General features: G+C 43.5%; 1 protein-coding gene across 8 annotated transcripts in view; it reads left to right on the top strand.

The window, feature by feature from the left end:
* The window catches only part of KIFC3 (kinesin family member C3), a 184,542-nt gene extending 169,173 nt beyond the window's left edge, over positions 1-15,369 (top strand). For 5 of the 8 annotated variants that reach the window (XM_033942227.1, XM_033942223.1, XM_033942225.1 and 2 more), the window contains 3 exons: positions 2,256-2,390; positions 6,590-6,674; positions 13,234-15,369. In XM_033942227.1, coding sequence (XP_033798118.1) covers positions 2,256-2,390; positions 6,590-6,674; positions 13,234-13,259 — 246 coding nt within the window. In that variant the 3' untranslated portion in view covers positions 13,260-15,369. Of the gene's footprint in view, positions 1-2,255; positions 2,391-6,589; positions 6,675-12,875; positions 12,906-13,233 lie in introns of all 8 variants that reach the window. The other 3 variants (XM_033942231.1, XM_033942229.1, XM_033942230.1) reach the window with 3 other exon arrangements.
* The last annotated feature ends 2,197 nt before the right edge of the window (positions 15,370-17,566 follow it).

Genomic DNA, 17,566 nt, shown 5'->3' with positions numbered 1-17,566 from the left:
GGCGCTCAGGCCCTGATTCTGTAAAGTGCTCCTGATTGTAGGCGTCCTCCAGCTGTCTAATCAGCCAATCAGGAGGCACTTTTTCTAAAAAAAAAAAAAAATAAAAAATGCTCCCCAGACAGGCCGCCTATATTGAAGGTGCCTCCAGGGAGCCTAGAAAGGCCTGCAAGTCAACCTAAGGCTAGGCAGTAGCCTTAAGTGAACCTAGGCGTCCCTACAGCAGGAGGGGCCTTAGGCGCCTGGACCAATCAGGCCCTAGGATCCTGTGGGTTGGGCAGTGGAGGGGCGGGCCCGCCTCATTTGGACGGAGGCGGGCCTGCTGGCTGGACGGTGCGAGCAGCCGTCCAGCCAAATTGGAGGTAAGCCCAAGGAGGGGTTCCGGGGTGGGGGGTTTCATTGGGGGGAGTCCAGTAGGATGGGTTAGGTACCCTCCTACCGGCAATCTTCGGGGGGGGGGGCTGTTGGGGGCTCCGGCAGGAACAGTTGGGCCACCCTCCTGCCGGCAATCTTTGGAGGGGGGCTGTTGGGGGGTCCAGCAGGAGGGCTTGGGTACCTCCTGCCGGCGATCTTAGGGGGGGCCATTGGAGGGTCCGACAGGAGGAGTTGGGCACCCTCCTGCCGGCAATCTTAGGGGGGCCATTGGGGGGTCTGGCAGGAGGAGTTGGGCACCCTCCTGCCAGCAATCTTAGGAGGGCCATTAGGGGGTCCGGCAGGAGGTGTTGGGTACCCTACTGCTGGTGATCGCGGGTTTTGTCGGCAGTAGGGGTTGGGCACCCTCCTACGGCGATCTTTGTGGGGGTCTGGGGAGGGGGTGGGGCATTTTAAACCTGATTCTGTAACCGGCGTCTGCAACATGGACGTTGGTTACAGAATCGGGTTAACTTTGGGCGGAAGTAGGCCCGATTCTGTATAGGACGTTTGGGACGGGCGTCCTATACAGAATCTGGGCCTCAATGTGCCTATGTGCTGAACTCACTGCATTGCTGCTGATTGGTCGGGCGGTGGCACGTGCAAGGTGATTCTTCCATAGTTTTTTTTCGTGATATTTTGCCTGTCTCCAGTTATCACCGGCAATTTGGTAAGTCTTCTTCTGCTTCATATGGGGTCTTTCTATACCAATATCTTTATCTAGTCAGTCTGTTACATATAAGATTATTTTGATATATAACAACTATGTTTTTAGTTCGAGTCTTTTATACGGCGGTTTCTATGTTGACTATTCTGGGTGTTTCCATCTCTGCTATTCGGCGAGTTTTCCATCTCTCTTCTTCTTTTCAATTATTAAGGCCATCTGTTCCTCTTTGGCTTAATTACATTGTTTACTTATATCATCATTACTTTTATTTTTACATTTTTTCTGTATTTTTTGTTACTTTAGCACCTACGTATCCCCAGGTATATCAGGTGGTACATCGTGTAGCTTTTGCTATTATAGCCGTTTTTGATTAAAGATGTGCGGGCTTTCCATCACTATCAAAGACAGTTTATAATCAGTGCGCTACACCAGGCTTAATAGTCCTTTACGGATATTTAACGCTTTAATTCTGATTTTTATTTCAAGTTTTATTTCAGTCTTTTTTAACCAGCTACATTCTCCCTTAGAGCTCGATAGTCCCATGGCCTTACATTCTCCATTTCTTTTGGTTTTGTTTTTAGCCAGTCCTATGGTCTCATGTTATTTATTTCTTTTCTTTTGTTTTTCTATATCCTATTCATTTTTTAGCCCTCTTCACTCAGCCTTTTCCTCTCATCTGCATCATGTTCCTCTAATGTCATTATGTTCTCTATATAAACGTGTTTTCATAGTACTGTTTTGTATTTCTCTTTGCCCCTATCATGCACCCCCTGCTATATTATACTTCTTGATGAGATGGTTTATTGTATTTATTAAGCTTTTATTCTGTATTGCATGTTGATATATTATGACTTTCTGTCCTAGTACTTAGAGAAGGAAATGGTTAGAGGACATTTTGACTTTGTAGTGTTGCTAGTGACATCAGTGTTCCTCTTAATAAGTGCTGTAGTCTACAGCCTGTGTTTCTACTGTTGGGGTTTGCGCCATTGCTTCAGTTGCATGGAGCATTCCTCCCCATGCCAGTAGACATGCAGACTGCAGATTCCAAAGCATCTGAGGGGGAATGCTGAGTGGCATGGTTTTCCTATGCAGGCCTGGTATTGGGGTGAGGCATGAAGGTATTGCATGGAGAGCGTTTTGACTTGCAGAGTGATGGATTTCCTGCTCTTCTCTGTTTCAGGTATCTCCTGTAGAGAGGAACACTGGTGAGACCCTTTATTCCCTGAAGTTTGCTCAGAGAGTTCGTTCAGTGGAGCTTGGGCCAATGGCAAAGAAAACAGAAGTGGTCTTCTGTCCTCCTCCAGATCAAATAGAGGTAAAGTCTATGAATTATCAGATATATTTGCTAATTTTCTCCCTTTTTGTTTTCCATTAGTTCCTTACTATGGGCATAACTGAAGCTAGGTAAAGTATTTTCATCTGCTTCTCTATCAACAAGGAGGTAAAATAAAGGCAGAATGATGGTGAAGTCATCATGAAAGCACCCCTGGGGACAGTACTCTGCTTGAGTCCAGGAAATTCTTTTAAGGCCGCCTTGAGCATATCTGTAGATATACCGGCTGCATTGAACTCTCCAAATACATGCATAGAAACAAATCCCAAAAGAAAAAGGAAATGAGCAAGAAAAGGAGCTCAAATCAGGCAATTAAAGGAGTTTATTCAACTTCTCTTAGACAAGCTAACCCAAAGGGCATAACTCGAAGGAAATTAAATTACTGACAGAGCCACCTCAACTTTCCAAGTGGGCCCTATTAAAGCACCTATTAAATCAGAACCAACCACAGACAGAACTGTTGATTATCTCAGGACAAGCAGGCAGCATATTCTCACACATAGGTGATATCACCGATGGAGCCCCGGTACGGACACTTGAAAAGTGAATCGCAACTTTAAGTTTTAGAAAGTTCGCGATCAGCCCACACTGCACATGCGCGAGTGCCTTCCCACCCGACGTAGGTGCGTGGTACCTCAGTTTCTTAGTTTCCGTGGAGCTAAGACAACGCGTTTCAACAGCCGTTTAAAACTTTTTTGCCTTCCTGCTCTTGCGTCAGTGACATTTTAGTCATTTTCATGTTATTTTCTTCTTTTCTGTTAGTTTGAGTTACTTCAGGAAAAAAAATAATCTGTTTTTTTCCTCATGGGTCTTTGGCCCGGCGGGGCCTTTTGTACCACCATGGTCTCCGATTTCGATTTCACCAAGGCGGTCTTCCCGTCGATGTCCCGCCTGCAGACAGGATTCAAGAAGTACGGTCAATGCGCTCGGCCCATCTCTGGTGTCTCCAGTGTCTAGGAACCGAGCACCGTCCACAAACCTGTACTCGTTGTTCATCACTTCAAAAAAGGACTTTGAAAAATCACATTCTTCTACAAAGCTTGTTCAATATCACTATGGAGGAGAAGCCGACCTTACAACCGACTCCAACGCACCGACCAAGATGACTCATCGATACCGGCAGAAACATCTCCGGTGTCGCAACATCCAGTGGGTAAGCCGGCTAAGAAGCCTTCCCCTACTCCATCTGGAACTCAGGTCAAAGTGGCATTGAGTCGAGTCATGCCGACCTCGAAAAAGTCCCGTACCATCTCAGTGCTATTACAGCTTTTCACAGGCCAGTTGGGGGGAAAACCTCTTACTGCTCATCCTTTGGTCTCCAGATTCATGAAAGGACTTTTCAATGTGAAACTACCTCTCAAACCTCCTCCTGTAGTCTGGGACCTTAATGTAGTTCTTTCCAGTTTAATGAGGCCACCTTTGAACCAATGGCCACGGCTCATTTCAAGTTTCTTACCTAGAAAGTTGTCTTTCTTATCTCGCTCACTTCTGCCAGGAGGGTCAGTGAGTTATAAGCGTTGTGGCAGATCCACCCTTCACAGTTTTTCACCATGATAAAATAGTTCTGTGCACACATCCAAAGTTTCTATCGAAAGTTGTTTACGGAGTTTCATCTCAATCAGTTGATTGTTCTCCCAATTTTTTTCCCTAAGCCTCATTCTCATGCAGGAGAAAGGACATTACACACTCTGGACTGTAAACATGCTTTGGCCTATTACATTGACAGGACAAAGCCACATAGAACATCTCCCTGACTTTTCGTCTCATTTGATCCTAATATGTTGGGGCATCCTGTTTCCAAGAGAACAATTTCCAACTGGGTAGCTGCTTGTATATCATTCTACTATACTTAGACTGGACTGCACCTGGAGAGTTATGTCACAACTCACAAAATCTGAGCTATAGCAGCTTCTGTAACTTTCCTTAGATCTACTCTTATTGAGGAAATCTGTAAAGCTTCCACCTGGTCCTCAATTTATACATTCACCTCGCATTATTGTCTGGAGTCTTTCTCCAGATGGGATGGGCACTTTGGCCAGTCAATGTTACAAAATTTATTTTCTTAATGGCCAACTTTGATTGATAATGACAGGAGTTGCCATGCAACATATCACTAGTAACTGGAAAAATTATAACAATCTTAATTATACATTCTGGTGGAATTCGTTGTGCCACATTTATAAAATGGAAAGAGTGGGAATGTGAATTATAACAATTTTAAAAAGATCTGGGGTCCATTGGCAAATTATTGTAATGATTAGTCATCATTTGTCACTGATAGTATATTTATTCATAGGGGGGTCGGGGGATGGTATAAATTTCTTTTTAAAGATTAATTATTAAGTTTATAATATTTATATGATATTTTTGTTTGAAATATTTAAGGGAAGGGTGGGTGGGGAGGGATTAATTTATATATTTAGGATGATATTAACAAGAAATTCAAGTGATGTGTTTATTTTTTTATGATGTAATATTGTGTACTTGTTGTAAGATGATAAAATGAATAAAGAATTGGAAAAAAAAAGGCCAACTCTCCCACCATTCCATTCTAGTTAGCTTGGAGGTCACCCATGTGTGAGAATATGCTGCTTGCTTGTCCTGGGATAAAGTACAGTTACTTACCGTAACAGGTGTTATCCAGGGACAGCAGGCAGATATTCTCACAACCCACCCACCTCCCCTGGTTGGCTTCTTAGCTGGCTTATCTTAACTGAGGGACCGCGCGCCTACGTCAGGTGGGAAGGCATTCGCGCATGCGCAGTGCGGGCTGATCGCAAACTTTCTAAAACTTAAAGTTGCGATTCACTTTTCAAGTGTCCATCCCAGAGCTCTGTCGGTGACGTCACCCATGTGTGAGAATATCTGCCTGCTGTCCCTGGATAACACCTATTATGGTAAGTAACTGTGCTTTCTTTTCCTTCCCCTTCTTGCAGAGTCCCAGTCAGTACCAGTAGGAGGGGCTTATCATAGGATCATATCCGCAAAATATAGAAAAACTGGATGTAGCTGTTTAACCGACTAGTGGGGTTGGGATGAGGCATGAGGGCATGCTTGGTTCTACACTACCAAAGCAGAGCATTAAATGTCCCAGTAAGGAGATCTTGGGTTTCAGAATATCCACAATGAATATTTGAGATGTATTTGCAATACAATTCACATTGGATAAACACACACTCCGCATATCTGCATTGGAATGCTCTAGCCCCAAACTTTTTCCTTTCATTCTAATGGCAACTTACTTTTGTTTGGCTCACCAGCAATAAGCATGCATTCTATTTGAATGCATCATTAATCAACATCCATCGGCTTCTTTGATAATATCGCTCATTTAGGTGCATTCTTCAAAGGAAATGGTGGGGAACCAGCACCTTCCCTCATTCACTCCTAGCCATCTAATGTATAAATGTCATGTGACCCAGGCAGCTGTAAATCACAACACTGTGAGCCTGTGAGGGTGAGAGAAGAGAGAGGCAGGTCTGCCCCTTCAACCTCATTGGCTCCGAGCTTCATAATATACAATTGCTGTGCCATGCAGCAGTTTTACATCATGAAGTTGGTGGGGTTGCGTTTGTACATCACAAAGCTAGGAGCCAGTGAGGTTAATGGGGCAGGCCTGCCTCTCTCTTCTCTCTCCCTCACTGACTCTCAGCATTGCGATGACTGGGTGACTGGGAATGAATGATGGAGGGTGCTGTTTCCCCACCTTTCCTCATCTGTGTGATTGAGCGGCGGTAGTAGCACACAAAACAAAACCTGCTTGACTTGGTTTACAACATAAATAGACAAAACACTGTATAGAAAACTATTACATATTTTTTTAACCATTTAACAGACTACTAATGATATGACAACAGTTGTGCATGACAAATTTTATTGATACTTTACTTATTATTTAGAAAATTGTCCATGTCTTACAATGTTTAGCAGTAATGGAAAATTGAGTGTCCAATAACAGTAATAAATAAGTTGCGCTACACTGGTTCTGTGTGGTTACTGAAGCAATGCTATGAATGGGTAACATCGGTTATGTGCAAGTTAAACTTTGGTTAGGGGGACCTTGGTACTTAGGCATGTCATTTGTGGATATCCTAGAAATTGAATCTATTGGGTGAGATTCCAAGAGAAAATTTGGAGTTTACCCTTCTCAGCTTATCAGTGGTCTGTTTGTCTTTCTGCAGCTGGACTTGCGCTCAAGCCCAAATTCCAGTCCTGGAGCAAGTAGTGGACGGCCAGGATCCCTTCGTAAGAAACTCCAGATTTCAGGTAAGATGTGCTGCTCTTTATCACTGAGTAAAGAGCATTTCTGTCGTTATTACATCAGTTCTGTTAGTACTGACCTCGGGCCATAATGCTATTATTCAAGGAGTGTTATGGAAACAGTAGTTTTAACTGTATATTATAATGAAGTGCAGCACTTATGAACACAATACAAGATCTATAAAAAACAAAACAAAACTGCTAAAGAAGCTTCAAAAGACACTCAAAACATAAGGGCAGTAAAAAGTCAATAGGTTCTCTGAGGGGTTCAACCTGGTAATTGAGCACTTGTGTGAAACACCACAAAACAGTGATATCAATTAAATCATAAAATTTATTGTGAATCAGGGTATCCTCAGTGTGAGAGGTCAGCAGAGGGAGAAAATTCTCCAGCGCTTTACACAACAGGGCAAAGGTTAGCAAACCTCTGCCGGCATACCATCATGGGATACCTCACATGCTCAACTGAAAGTGTAAACATTTAAACAATAATACTAAATATAAATCACACAAGTGAATAATAAGCCAGGAAGAAACCACTCTGAGAACCCCCGTCAACTCCCAGAATATCAAACTCAGACTTAGCTTGAAAATGTGTCCATAGGTCTTGCAATCAAATAAGGGGTGAAACGGTGGTCCAGGAACTCCTTAAAACCAGGTTCAAGCAAGCCCGGTTTCGGAGACTAGGCGTCCCTTCATCAGGAACCCATGCTAGTAAAAAAGAGAAAGAATCACAGTTGCCACCTCAGGCAAACAGTTGAAGAACCAAGCCAGCTGGGAGGAGGGAGGAGCTGACAGAACAAAGTGCAAGCAGTGCTTAAAATCCAAACAGGAAATACGTCATGGCAGAAAAAACCAACCAGCAGGCAATACAGCATAGTCCAATGGGGAGGTGTTCTACACCAGTGGTTCCCAACCCTGTCCTGGAGGAACACCAGGCCAATTGGGTTTTCAGGCTAGTCCTAATGAATATGCATGAAGCAAATTTGCATGCCTATCACTTCCATCATATGCAAATCTCTGTCATGCATATTCATTAGGGCTAGCCTGAAAACCCGATTGGCCTGGTGTTCCTCCAGGACAGGGTTGGGAATCACTGTTCTACACAATGGTATTTCACTCGATACTGTCATTAAGTCCACATGGTTGCACAGTGTTCGGTTGAAAAATCCAGAATTGTTCCCGTAGTTGAATATGAGCCATCCTGTCTTCTCTGTAGTTTTCCGGAAGTTGTTCTAAGACAAACCAAGTAAGATCGTAAAAATCATGGCCCTTATCCAGACAGTGGGGAACTAAAGGAGCAGATAGTGTAGCCGTGTTAAGTCTACTTTTATGTTCTGACAATCTGGTCTTAATTTTTCTGCTCTTGCGTCCCACATAAACAAGATTGCATGGGCAAGTGATTACATAAATCACCCACTGAGACACACACAACGTTTGATGTCTTAATTTATATTCATGGTGAGTTTGAGGATGCTGCCAGCTGGAAATAGAAAGGGTATTGCGACACATATTGCAATGACCACATGCACTGTGACTCCCTTGAGCATTGATGGTCTGAGGAGTCATAGACGTTAACAAATTGCTCAGATTCTTAGGACGGGAGAACACGATCTGGAGAGGATCCTTAAAAATGGCATGAGAATCCAGAATATGCCAATGTTTCCTGATGATATTGGCAACCATTTGAGTTTGATCAGAGAAAGAGATAACACAAATTTGATGATCAGAAGTTTTATTGTCTGTAGAGGTAAGTAAGAACTCAGGATTGGCATAGCGGGCTCTGAGATAGGCGCGTTTGATAGTCCAGTCAATATATCATCTGGCTTTAAAATGCTGAGTCATCAATTTAGCCTGGGTTTTAAATTCAGCAGTAGTGGAGCATATGCGCCGAATCCTGAGAAATTGACTAACAGGTAAAGATTGTTTTAAACGAATGGGATGACAGCTGGAATAATGAAGATGTGTTGCGGTCAGTGGGTTTCCTGAAAACTGTGGTCATTAATTTATGAGATGTCTTAGTAACTACAGTGTCAAGGTAAGAAACCGTGAGGCTATCGACAGCAGCAGAGAACTTCAAGTGTCTGTCTAAGGAGTTGAGCCATTGTAAAAACTCATGAAACTTCCCTAAGGAATCAGACCAAATAAGAAAAACATCATCGATGTAGCGTAGCGATAGTTATATAGGTCATCCAAGAGGAGGGATACAGATGCTTTTCCTCAAAGTTTGTAACATTCATATTTCCAATGCTAGGCGCCATGGCTGTGCCCATAGTGACAACATAGGTTTGTAAATAGAGCGCACCCTGAACTTCAAAAAAATTATTTTGCAGAACCAAAGAAGATAAGGTCATTAAAAAGGACTTAGATATACGAGTGTCACTAGGCAAGGCAGACAAGGTGCAATCCACAATTGTCAAGGCTTCCTGTTGAGGAATGTTTCTGTATAAGGCTTCCAGGTCCATAGTGATCAAAAGATCACATTGTTGAACCACTACAGGTTTGATAAGATTAAGGAAGTGAGTAGTATCCAAAACAAAGGACTTTGCTTTGGCCACCTCTGGCTTCAGAAAATGATCCACCATCTTGGACAAAGGTTCCAAAATGGTGCCCCAAAGGGTTACAATCGGTCTTCCTGGAGGATTTTCAAGAGTCTTATGAATTTTAGGGACAGTGTAAAAAGTGGGAGTATGACTGGGGTTTTGGGTAAGAAATTTAGCCTCTCCTTTAGTGATGATATTATCTGCGACGGCAGATTGAACTACATCCATGATGGCAGATTGCAAGTCAGGGGAGGGATCAATATCCAATTTAGTGTACCACAAGGCATTAGAAATGTGAGACTGAATTTGAGCTAGATATTGAGCTTTAGATTGGAGCACTACCGCTCCGCCCTTATAAGCGGGCTTGATGATTAAACTGGGGTCGGTCCGTAGTGTTTGTAAAGCCATGTGTTGAGCCCAAGTCAGGTTAGAGTATGCGATGACTGCAGGAAATGTCAAGTTGATCAATATCTCTCAAAACTAAATCCTGAAATACCCTAACATGGGGATCCATAGGCTCAGGAGGAACCCATTTAGCATGGAATAGTGAATCATCCCTATTAGTCCCCCTATCAGAAAAAAACAATTTGATTTGAAGACTTCTAGTGAGGCGAGCAATATCTCAATGAGTGGTGAAACGATCCATAGAAGTAGTGGGGACGAAGGAAAGACCTTTGTCTAGAACTTGAGTGGAAGTAAAAGTAACACCTGAAATATTGACTACTGCTGATTCATTGACATTTGAAGTCGTGTCTACGGCTGGTTGTAACCTTGCATTTGGTTGCGGTCCACCTGGCCTCGTCGCCCTCGACCTCATCTTCTCGACCTCCTTTGCTGCCCCGTCCTAAAAAACGTGAGGATCCCTACCGGGAACTCCTACCACTGGACTTACTCATGGAAGAACTATCTTCCGTGGTGTTAGGCCCTGGATTAGAATTGTTAGATGGATTCTGTGTGTACATCCATTTGTACACCTGGCCTGAGGCATAATCATTGGCATCCCAATGGAATTTTTTAATTTTTCCCTGTTTGATTTTACCACGAAACTGGTCCAATGATTGCTGAATTTCAGGCATACCGAGCTTGCTTGAACCTGGTTATAAGGGGTTCCTGGACCACTGTTCCACCCCTTATTTGACTGCAAGACTTATGGACACATTTTCAAGCTAAGTCTGAGTTTGATATTCTGGGAGTTGGCTGGGGGGTTCTCAGAGTGCTTTCTTCCTGGCTTATTGTTCACTTGTGTGATTTATATTTAGTATTATTGTTTAAATGTTCACACTTTCAGTTGAGCACACGTGAGGTATCCCATGATAGTATGCCGGCAGAGGTTTACTAACCTTTGCCCTGTTGTGTAAAGTGCTGGAGAATTTTCTCCCTTCGCTGATCTCTCACACTGAGGATACCCCGATTCACAATAAATTTTATGATTTAATTGATATCACTGTTTTGTGGTGTTTCACACAAGTGCTCAATTACCAGGTTGAACCCCTCGGAGAACCTATTGACTTTTTACTGCACTTATGAACACAGCAATACAGCTTGAGGCCCATGTGTGTTATGTTGGACTTCTGAGCTTATCCTTATTCACCCCCTTAGATTAATCATGTGGTGTCTTGTTCTCTAGAGCAGTGGTTCCCAACCCTGTCCTGGAGGACCACCAGGCCAATCGGGTTTTCAGGCTAGCCCTAATGAATATGCATGGAGCAGATTTGCATACATATCACTTCCATTATATGCAAATCTATCTCATGCATATTCATTAGGGCTAGCCTGAAAACCCGATTGGCCTGGTGGTTCTCCAGGACAGGGTTGGGAACCACTGCTCTAGAGCAGTGTTCTTCAACCTTTTTACACCCGTGGACCGGCAGAAATAAAATAATTATTTTGTGGACCGGCAAACTACTAGGACTAAAATTTAAAAACCCCGTTTACGCCCCATCTCCGCGAGCTCGGTCCCCGCAAACCATCTGATCCCATCTGCGCAAGCCGCAATTATGATTTTATATTGAACGTATTTTATTAAAGTATATAAAGAAACAATATTCTGAACAATTGTGATTTTATAAATACAAATATACAGAGCACGGACCAACAAAATCCCTGTCTCCCCTCCCCTTCACATATATCCCCTCTACTATCAAGAAAACTGAACAAGCCAAGTTATTATAGAATGCTACATAGAAATATCATGCTAACAGAATACTGCAGTCCCCAGTTATGTCTCTAGCAGGATATATAATTCAAATCTGATATATTCTAATGACAAAATAGAAATAAAATTATTTTTTCCTACCTTTTGTTGTCTCTGGTTTCTGCTTTCATCTTCTTTTCACTCTTTTCCTTCCAGCATCTGCCCATTCCATCCAATGCCTGCCCTCTCCCCGTTCCATATGTATCTGACTTCTTTCTATGCCCCTCTTCCTTGTCCATCCTCCTCTCTCCTTTTTACATAATTCATTCCAGCTTCACTGCCTTCTTCATTTTTATCTCTCCTACACCAGATCTAGCATCTTTATCCCTCTCTCATTTCTCTGCTGACCCGCTTTCCAGCATCAATGTCTCTCTACTTTCTCATTCCTCTCTCTCCCCTTTCTCTCATCTGATCTCTCCATTCCACCCTGACCCCCCTTCCCCTCCTGTAATCTCACTGCCAGCTGTTTCCTTCCTTTTTTCTTTCTCCCTACCCTCCTTCCTTTTTTTCCTTCTCCCTTCCCTCCTCCCTCTATCCAACATTAACTCTCTTCCCATCCCTTTCCCTCCTCCCCTCCCAGGAGCATATCTCCTTCTTCTCCCTTCCCTCCTCCCTCTATCCAACAGTAACTCTCTTCCCATCCCTTTCCCTCCACCCCTCCCAGCAGCATCTCTCCTTCTCCCTTCCCTCCTCCCTCTATCCAACATTAACTCTCTTCCCATATCTTTCCCTCCTCCCCTCCCAGCAGCATCTCTCCTTCTAACTCCCTTCAAGTCCAGTAACAGCTCTCCCTTTTCCAGCACCTTCCCAGCCTCCTACAGTGTCTTCCTCCCCTTCCAGCAGCTCTCGGTACTTGCCTGCAGGAAGTTGCCGGTAAATCACTGCCCTGGCAAATTGGAGAGCTGGTGGGAGGGGAGACAGCCACTGTGAAGGCTCCCCAGGATCTTGTTCGCACACGCTGACCATCTCCCTCCACCTGCACCTGAATCTGCAGCTCTCTCCTGTCTAATCGCAACTTCCCCGCGGCCCTCTTCAGCAACTCAGCAGGGGTGGTGATCAAGACACGCTGCTGACGTCGGGACCTTCACTCTCTGAGTCCCGCCTATTTTGTTTCAACTTCCTGTTTCCGAACAGGCGAGACTCACAGAGAGAAGGCCCCGACATTGGCAGCCTATCTTGATCGCCTGAGGCTGGGAGGAACATTAATCAGCAGGAACCGCAGTCGGGAGGAACCGAAGTCGGCAGGAAATTTAACTGCTGACTTGATCTCGCTGGCCCTGCGCGGACCGGCAGAAATTTTCTGCGGACCGTCACCGGTCCGCGGACCGGCGGTTGAAGAACTGTGCTCTAGAGAACCTGTTTCTAAGTATCGTTGTAATGATCTCTGCTAGGGGAAGGTTGAAAAAATTACATGTGTAGGGTGGGAACATAGTTCAAACTCTCAAGTGAAACCCTCTCATTTACTTGCAGCTTAAACTTGTCCTCTACAGGTAAGTGCAGGTATGGAACAGATGGATTCTCTTCTGTAAAGGTGGAATTTTTGCTTTATGGCTGTAGAGGGGGAAGGAACAGAGGTTCACTTTGCAGCTGGTTCTCAGGCTTTAGATCAGACCTTGGCTTTATGCAGAATACTGACTCTCTTCAAGAATGAAGCTTTGTAAGAATTTGCTTGCTTCTTTCCTCGCATTAAAGGCTGCTCTTCTGTGCTTTAGAGAAGGATCAAGCATGATTCAGTCATCTCGCCAAGTTCTTCTGGCATTGCACAGTGCAAAGATGAATGTTATATATTCCTAGTTTGTGTTTATAGTTCTTTGTCTTCTCTCTTTAGGAAGAGGAAAGTCATCTCCATTGTGACAGTGTCCATTTAATATCCTGGAGAACAAGACACATTTTGGATGTCCAGTTAATGGTGTTGTACTTAATGGTTTGGGGCTTCAAATTAAGATATAACAATGCAGACATGAACTCCCATCCTCGGAAATTGTAAGGAGGGCTGTAAACTGTAGAGAAACACCATATCTGAATATATGGTGGGAAAAAGACCCTTCACCTGAACTATCATGGAGACAAAATGGTGACTAAAGATTTGAAACTAGCTGTTCCTGAAGGAAGACCAGTGTCTTTCAGCCTCTTTAGTAAAACCATACCAGCACCCTGCCAAGCTGTGGCAGTCATAATGAGGCCTTGAAATTAGCATGGTGCAAGTTGTTTGCTCAAGACTGGTTAGGGCATTACTTTCTAATTGTCACCAATGATTTTTGGCTTTTGGATAAACTTTTTCTTTAGAGGGATGAAAGTTCTTATATCATCTCAAAAATGCCAACTTATGCACTTTATCTTGGCTCATTCTTGGGCCGAGTGAAATTAATTTTAGAATTTTAAATATATTTTAGACTACACTTTTAGTGAACTGCCTAAAGAATGGTCATGTGTGGCTCAGTTTCTGTTTGCAGATTTGAAATATGTACCATAGGATTTGCAAACTTTTGACAGTTAACATTTGTATTTCTTTCCTGCGTTGTTCTCGGAATGGCTTCAGCTAAACTAATCAAAAATAGAGGTCGGTCTTGGAATGTCTCAGGGAGAGATGAGACAAAGATCAGAGCAGTCCTTCCCAATTAAGATTGCATTTGAGGAAAGAACGTGATCAAGAACAGAGGATGACTAAAGAATTTGAAGCTTGAGGAATCAATCATAATGAAGCAGATTTCACTGTTTCAGAGCATGATGGAGACCACTGAAGATCGTACCTCCAATATTGAAAATAATATGCTACAAGTCCAAGAAAAGTTTAATCTGCTGTTTGAAAGGACTTAGAATAATATGAGAAATCTTCATATTTTGTGATTACCAAAAGGTATTGAGGGCAACAAGCCTCATCAATTCTTTGAATCATAGATGTTTTCCAAAAGATTGTGAGCACAGAATTTCTTTGTTGAAACAAAAAAAACCCCAAACACCCCAGATTCCCAAGTCCTGTAGTGATGTGCCCACAGCCATTAGAAATTATTGTAATAGCAAGTGTGACTGTCTCTGAATATAAGAAGGCTAAAAAGATGCTGCTCACTGGGCTTTTGTACAGGTCAGAAGTATAAAAAGAGAGGCTAAACATGGATTGTTTTACCCACTAGGGTACAGGTTACATTGAAGAACAAAACACAGAATACTGCACAAAGTTTATTGATAATTTTGGTCACAGTTGAGTGAATGCTGGTTTTATTAGAAAAAGGGAAATATATTTTATTTTTGTACCTGTAATGGAGGAATTTACTCTTTTTTTAGTGTAACATTGTGAATATTGACAGGGTTTGAAATAAGTATTTGCCTATTTATTTTATAGTTGAGTATTCTTGCTGGATCTGCTTTGTTTTTTGTTTACTTAACATTTCTATTTAGGGTTATAAAAAATATATATTTTGGCTGGAATGAGTTAGGAGCATATAGGGGGAGCATCCAAGTATGTTGGGTGAACAATCAGAAGAACTGGTTATTGGTGCTGGGGTAAGCTGCTCATCTGGGCTACCTGTCTTTTCTTTTTCTTTTCTTTCTTTTCAAATTATTCTAAAATTTATGAAGATGATGATGTTTGTGTTGTCTTCTTTCACCTTTTATATTATGCAACTTTTGGCTTGTATTTCTGAACTGTTTATGAGGTGCCAATTCACAGTATTGTTATAAGGTTGTTTCCTAAAAGAAGTCTGCTGTTTGGGTTTATTTGGGGTAAGATATCTGTTTATGTTGTTTAGGCTTAAATGTAACCACAGAAAATGGTCCAGCATTCATTCAGTTTGTGTTATCTGCTTTTATGTTTTTTTAACTGTCTCCTAATAATTTTTACATAGGTGAAAATGCAAAGTGAGAAAAGGCTGGATGATGTATAGAATTTAACTTGTTTATAAGTTAATACTATTAAAGATTTTGTATTATCTATGTATATATTACTTTTGATAAAACCTTATTTTATGCCAAATCTGTTGTCCTACCAGTTTTTTGTATAGTTTTGGTTGCTTGAAAGTGTGATTGGCAGATGAGAATATTGTTTATTTAAAAGTGAATATTACTCCTTTTTCCAGCAATGGAGTGAAGTAGAATGGGTACAAGTGGATCGATTTTTCACTCCATCAAAAATTACAAAGACTAAGGGACACTCGATGAAGTTCTGGGGAAGTGCTCTTAAAACCAATAGGAGGAAATTTTTTTTCACTCGGAGAATAGTTAAGCTCTGGAACACGTTGCCAGAGGATGTGGTAAGAGCAGTTATCCCAGGACAAGCAGGCAGCGTATTCTCAACAGTGGGTGACGTCACCGACGGAGCCCCGCAGCGGACAGCCTCGAAAGCAGACTTGCTTGAAGATCTTTGTAAGAGCTTCCGAGTGCTGCACTGCACATGCGCGAGTGCCTTCCCACCCGAGTTAGGGCACGCATCTCCTGTGAGGTACCTCAGTTCAACGTTTTCTGCGGAGCCGAGAAGTCCTCTTCTTTTCAGCTCTGCAGCCTTCGTTGCCTTCTCATCAATGCGGCTTTTTATTATTTTTATTAAGTCGCTGTGCTCGCGTTTTCATTACCGGATTCTTTTGTTAAAAAAAAAAACAACCCTTTTATTTCCATTTTTTTTGTTTTCTTCAGGTCAGCGGTCTTTCAGCCTAGGTCTGGCCGCTCACCTCGTTTGATACGTCGGACTTTGTTTTTTTATATCCCGGCCTCTTACCGGGTTCAAAAAGTGTTGCCAGTGCAACAAGACCATTTCAATCACCGATCCTCATAGTCGGTGTATTGTTTGTTTGGGTCCTGAATATTGCCCCGACACTTGTTTGCGCTGTGATACACTTCAACCTCGAGCCCTTTGTCGACGCCGTGCCAAGCTTCTCCAACTTTTTGGCACTATGGACCAACTGCCTGAGAAGGTCTCGACCTCGGCTTCAGGGACGACCTCGACATCTAAGTCCTCGACCTCGATGCCAGCTTCTGCCTCCACCAAGGCCTCGACCTGGACATTTTCGGTCTCGAAGGCCTCGACGGCAGTTCCTCTGAAGTCTTCCTCGACGGGTAAGTGTCCTGTCTCTCCTTCAGGTACTACTCCTAAAAAGCCTCCAGAGTCCCAGGCATCCCAGGCCGTATCTGCGGTCCTGCCAGCCTCTTCTAGACCTCCAGCTAAGCGTGCCTCCAAGCATCGGGAATACTCATCCTCGAGGTCGCCCTCCTTGGAGCGCACTGCTGCACCTTCAAGACCTGATCCCTTTGTCTCGGTGCCTATGTTCGAGGACATGTTGAAAGCCATTCTAATCACTCAGATCTCCTCGCTCATGGCTCAACTCCTCCCGTCCTCAACCCTGCTTCCTACGAGCCAGCCTGAGCAGCAGTCTGAGACTCCTGTAGAAACACCTCGAGGCAAGCCTCGGAAGTCTCGCCGGTTCTCATCCAGTGACTCTTCACCTACTCCTCGGACACAGTCTCCTCCACCTCGATCGAGGCATCGCTCGAGGCATTCGAGGCATCTCGTTTCCAAGCTTCCTCAGGAGACTCTCCTGCAGCAGAAACCCTCTCCTCCTCCAGATACTGAGTCTTCTATGCCTCATTTATCCAAGGCTACCGAGACTTCTATTAAATCTAAACATAAGTCTCGCAAGGCTATTACACCGGCTGCTTCTCCTTGCACTCCATCGAGGTCGAAGACTCCTCCATCGAGGCCGCCTCCAAGGGAGCCTTCTCCTCCTGCCTCGACCCACTCTGTCCCTCGAACCCCGGGGACTTCACCATCAAGGGTTTTGAAGCGCAAACACTCACTAACTCTTCCTCATGCAGGTAGTGCAGCTTCCTCAATCACTGTGCACCTGGACTCTGAGCCTCCTCAGTATTCCAGAGAGGTTTCTCCTTCCTATTCGGCAGTCCCTCAGTCTCGCACTCCTTCTCCTGAAGATGCCTCGACCTCAAAGTCTACCTCTTTTGCCAGGTTCGTCTTTGACATGGGACAAGCTCTTCAGCTGGATCTCCACTCTGATTCCAAGTATACTCCTGAATACTTGGCTGACATGGAGTTGCCTTATCCACCCAAGGAGACATTGAGACTTCCTATAACTCCAGTATTGAAGCAAACTTTAAGGAATATGGAAACTCCTTATTCCATTATAGCCATTCCATCCAAGCTGGAACCCAGGTATCGC

This window comes from Geotrypetes seraphini, chromosome 4 (genome assembly GCF_902459505.1).
Source record: "Geotrypetes seraphini chromosome 4, aGeoSer1.1, whole genome shotgun sequence".
NCBI classification, from domain to species: Eukaryota; Metazoa; Chordata; class Amphibia; order Gymnophiona; family Dermophiidae; genus Geotrypetes; species Geotrypetes seraphini.
This window is presented reverse-complemented; position numbering and strand designations above follow the sequence as displayed.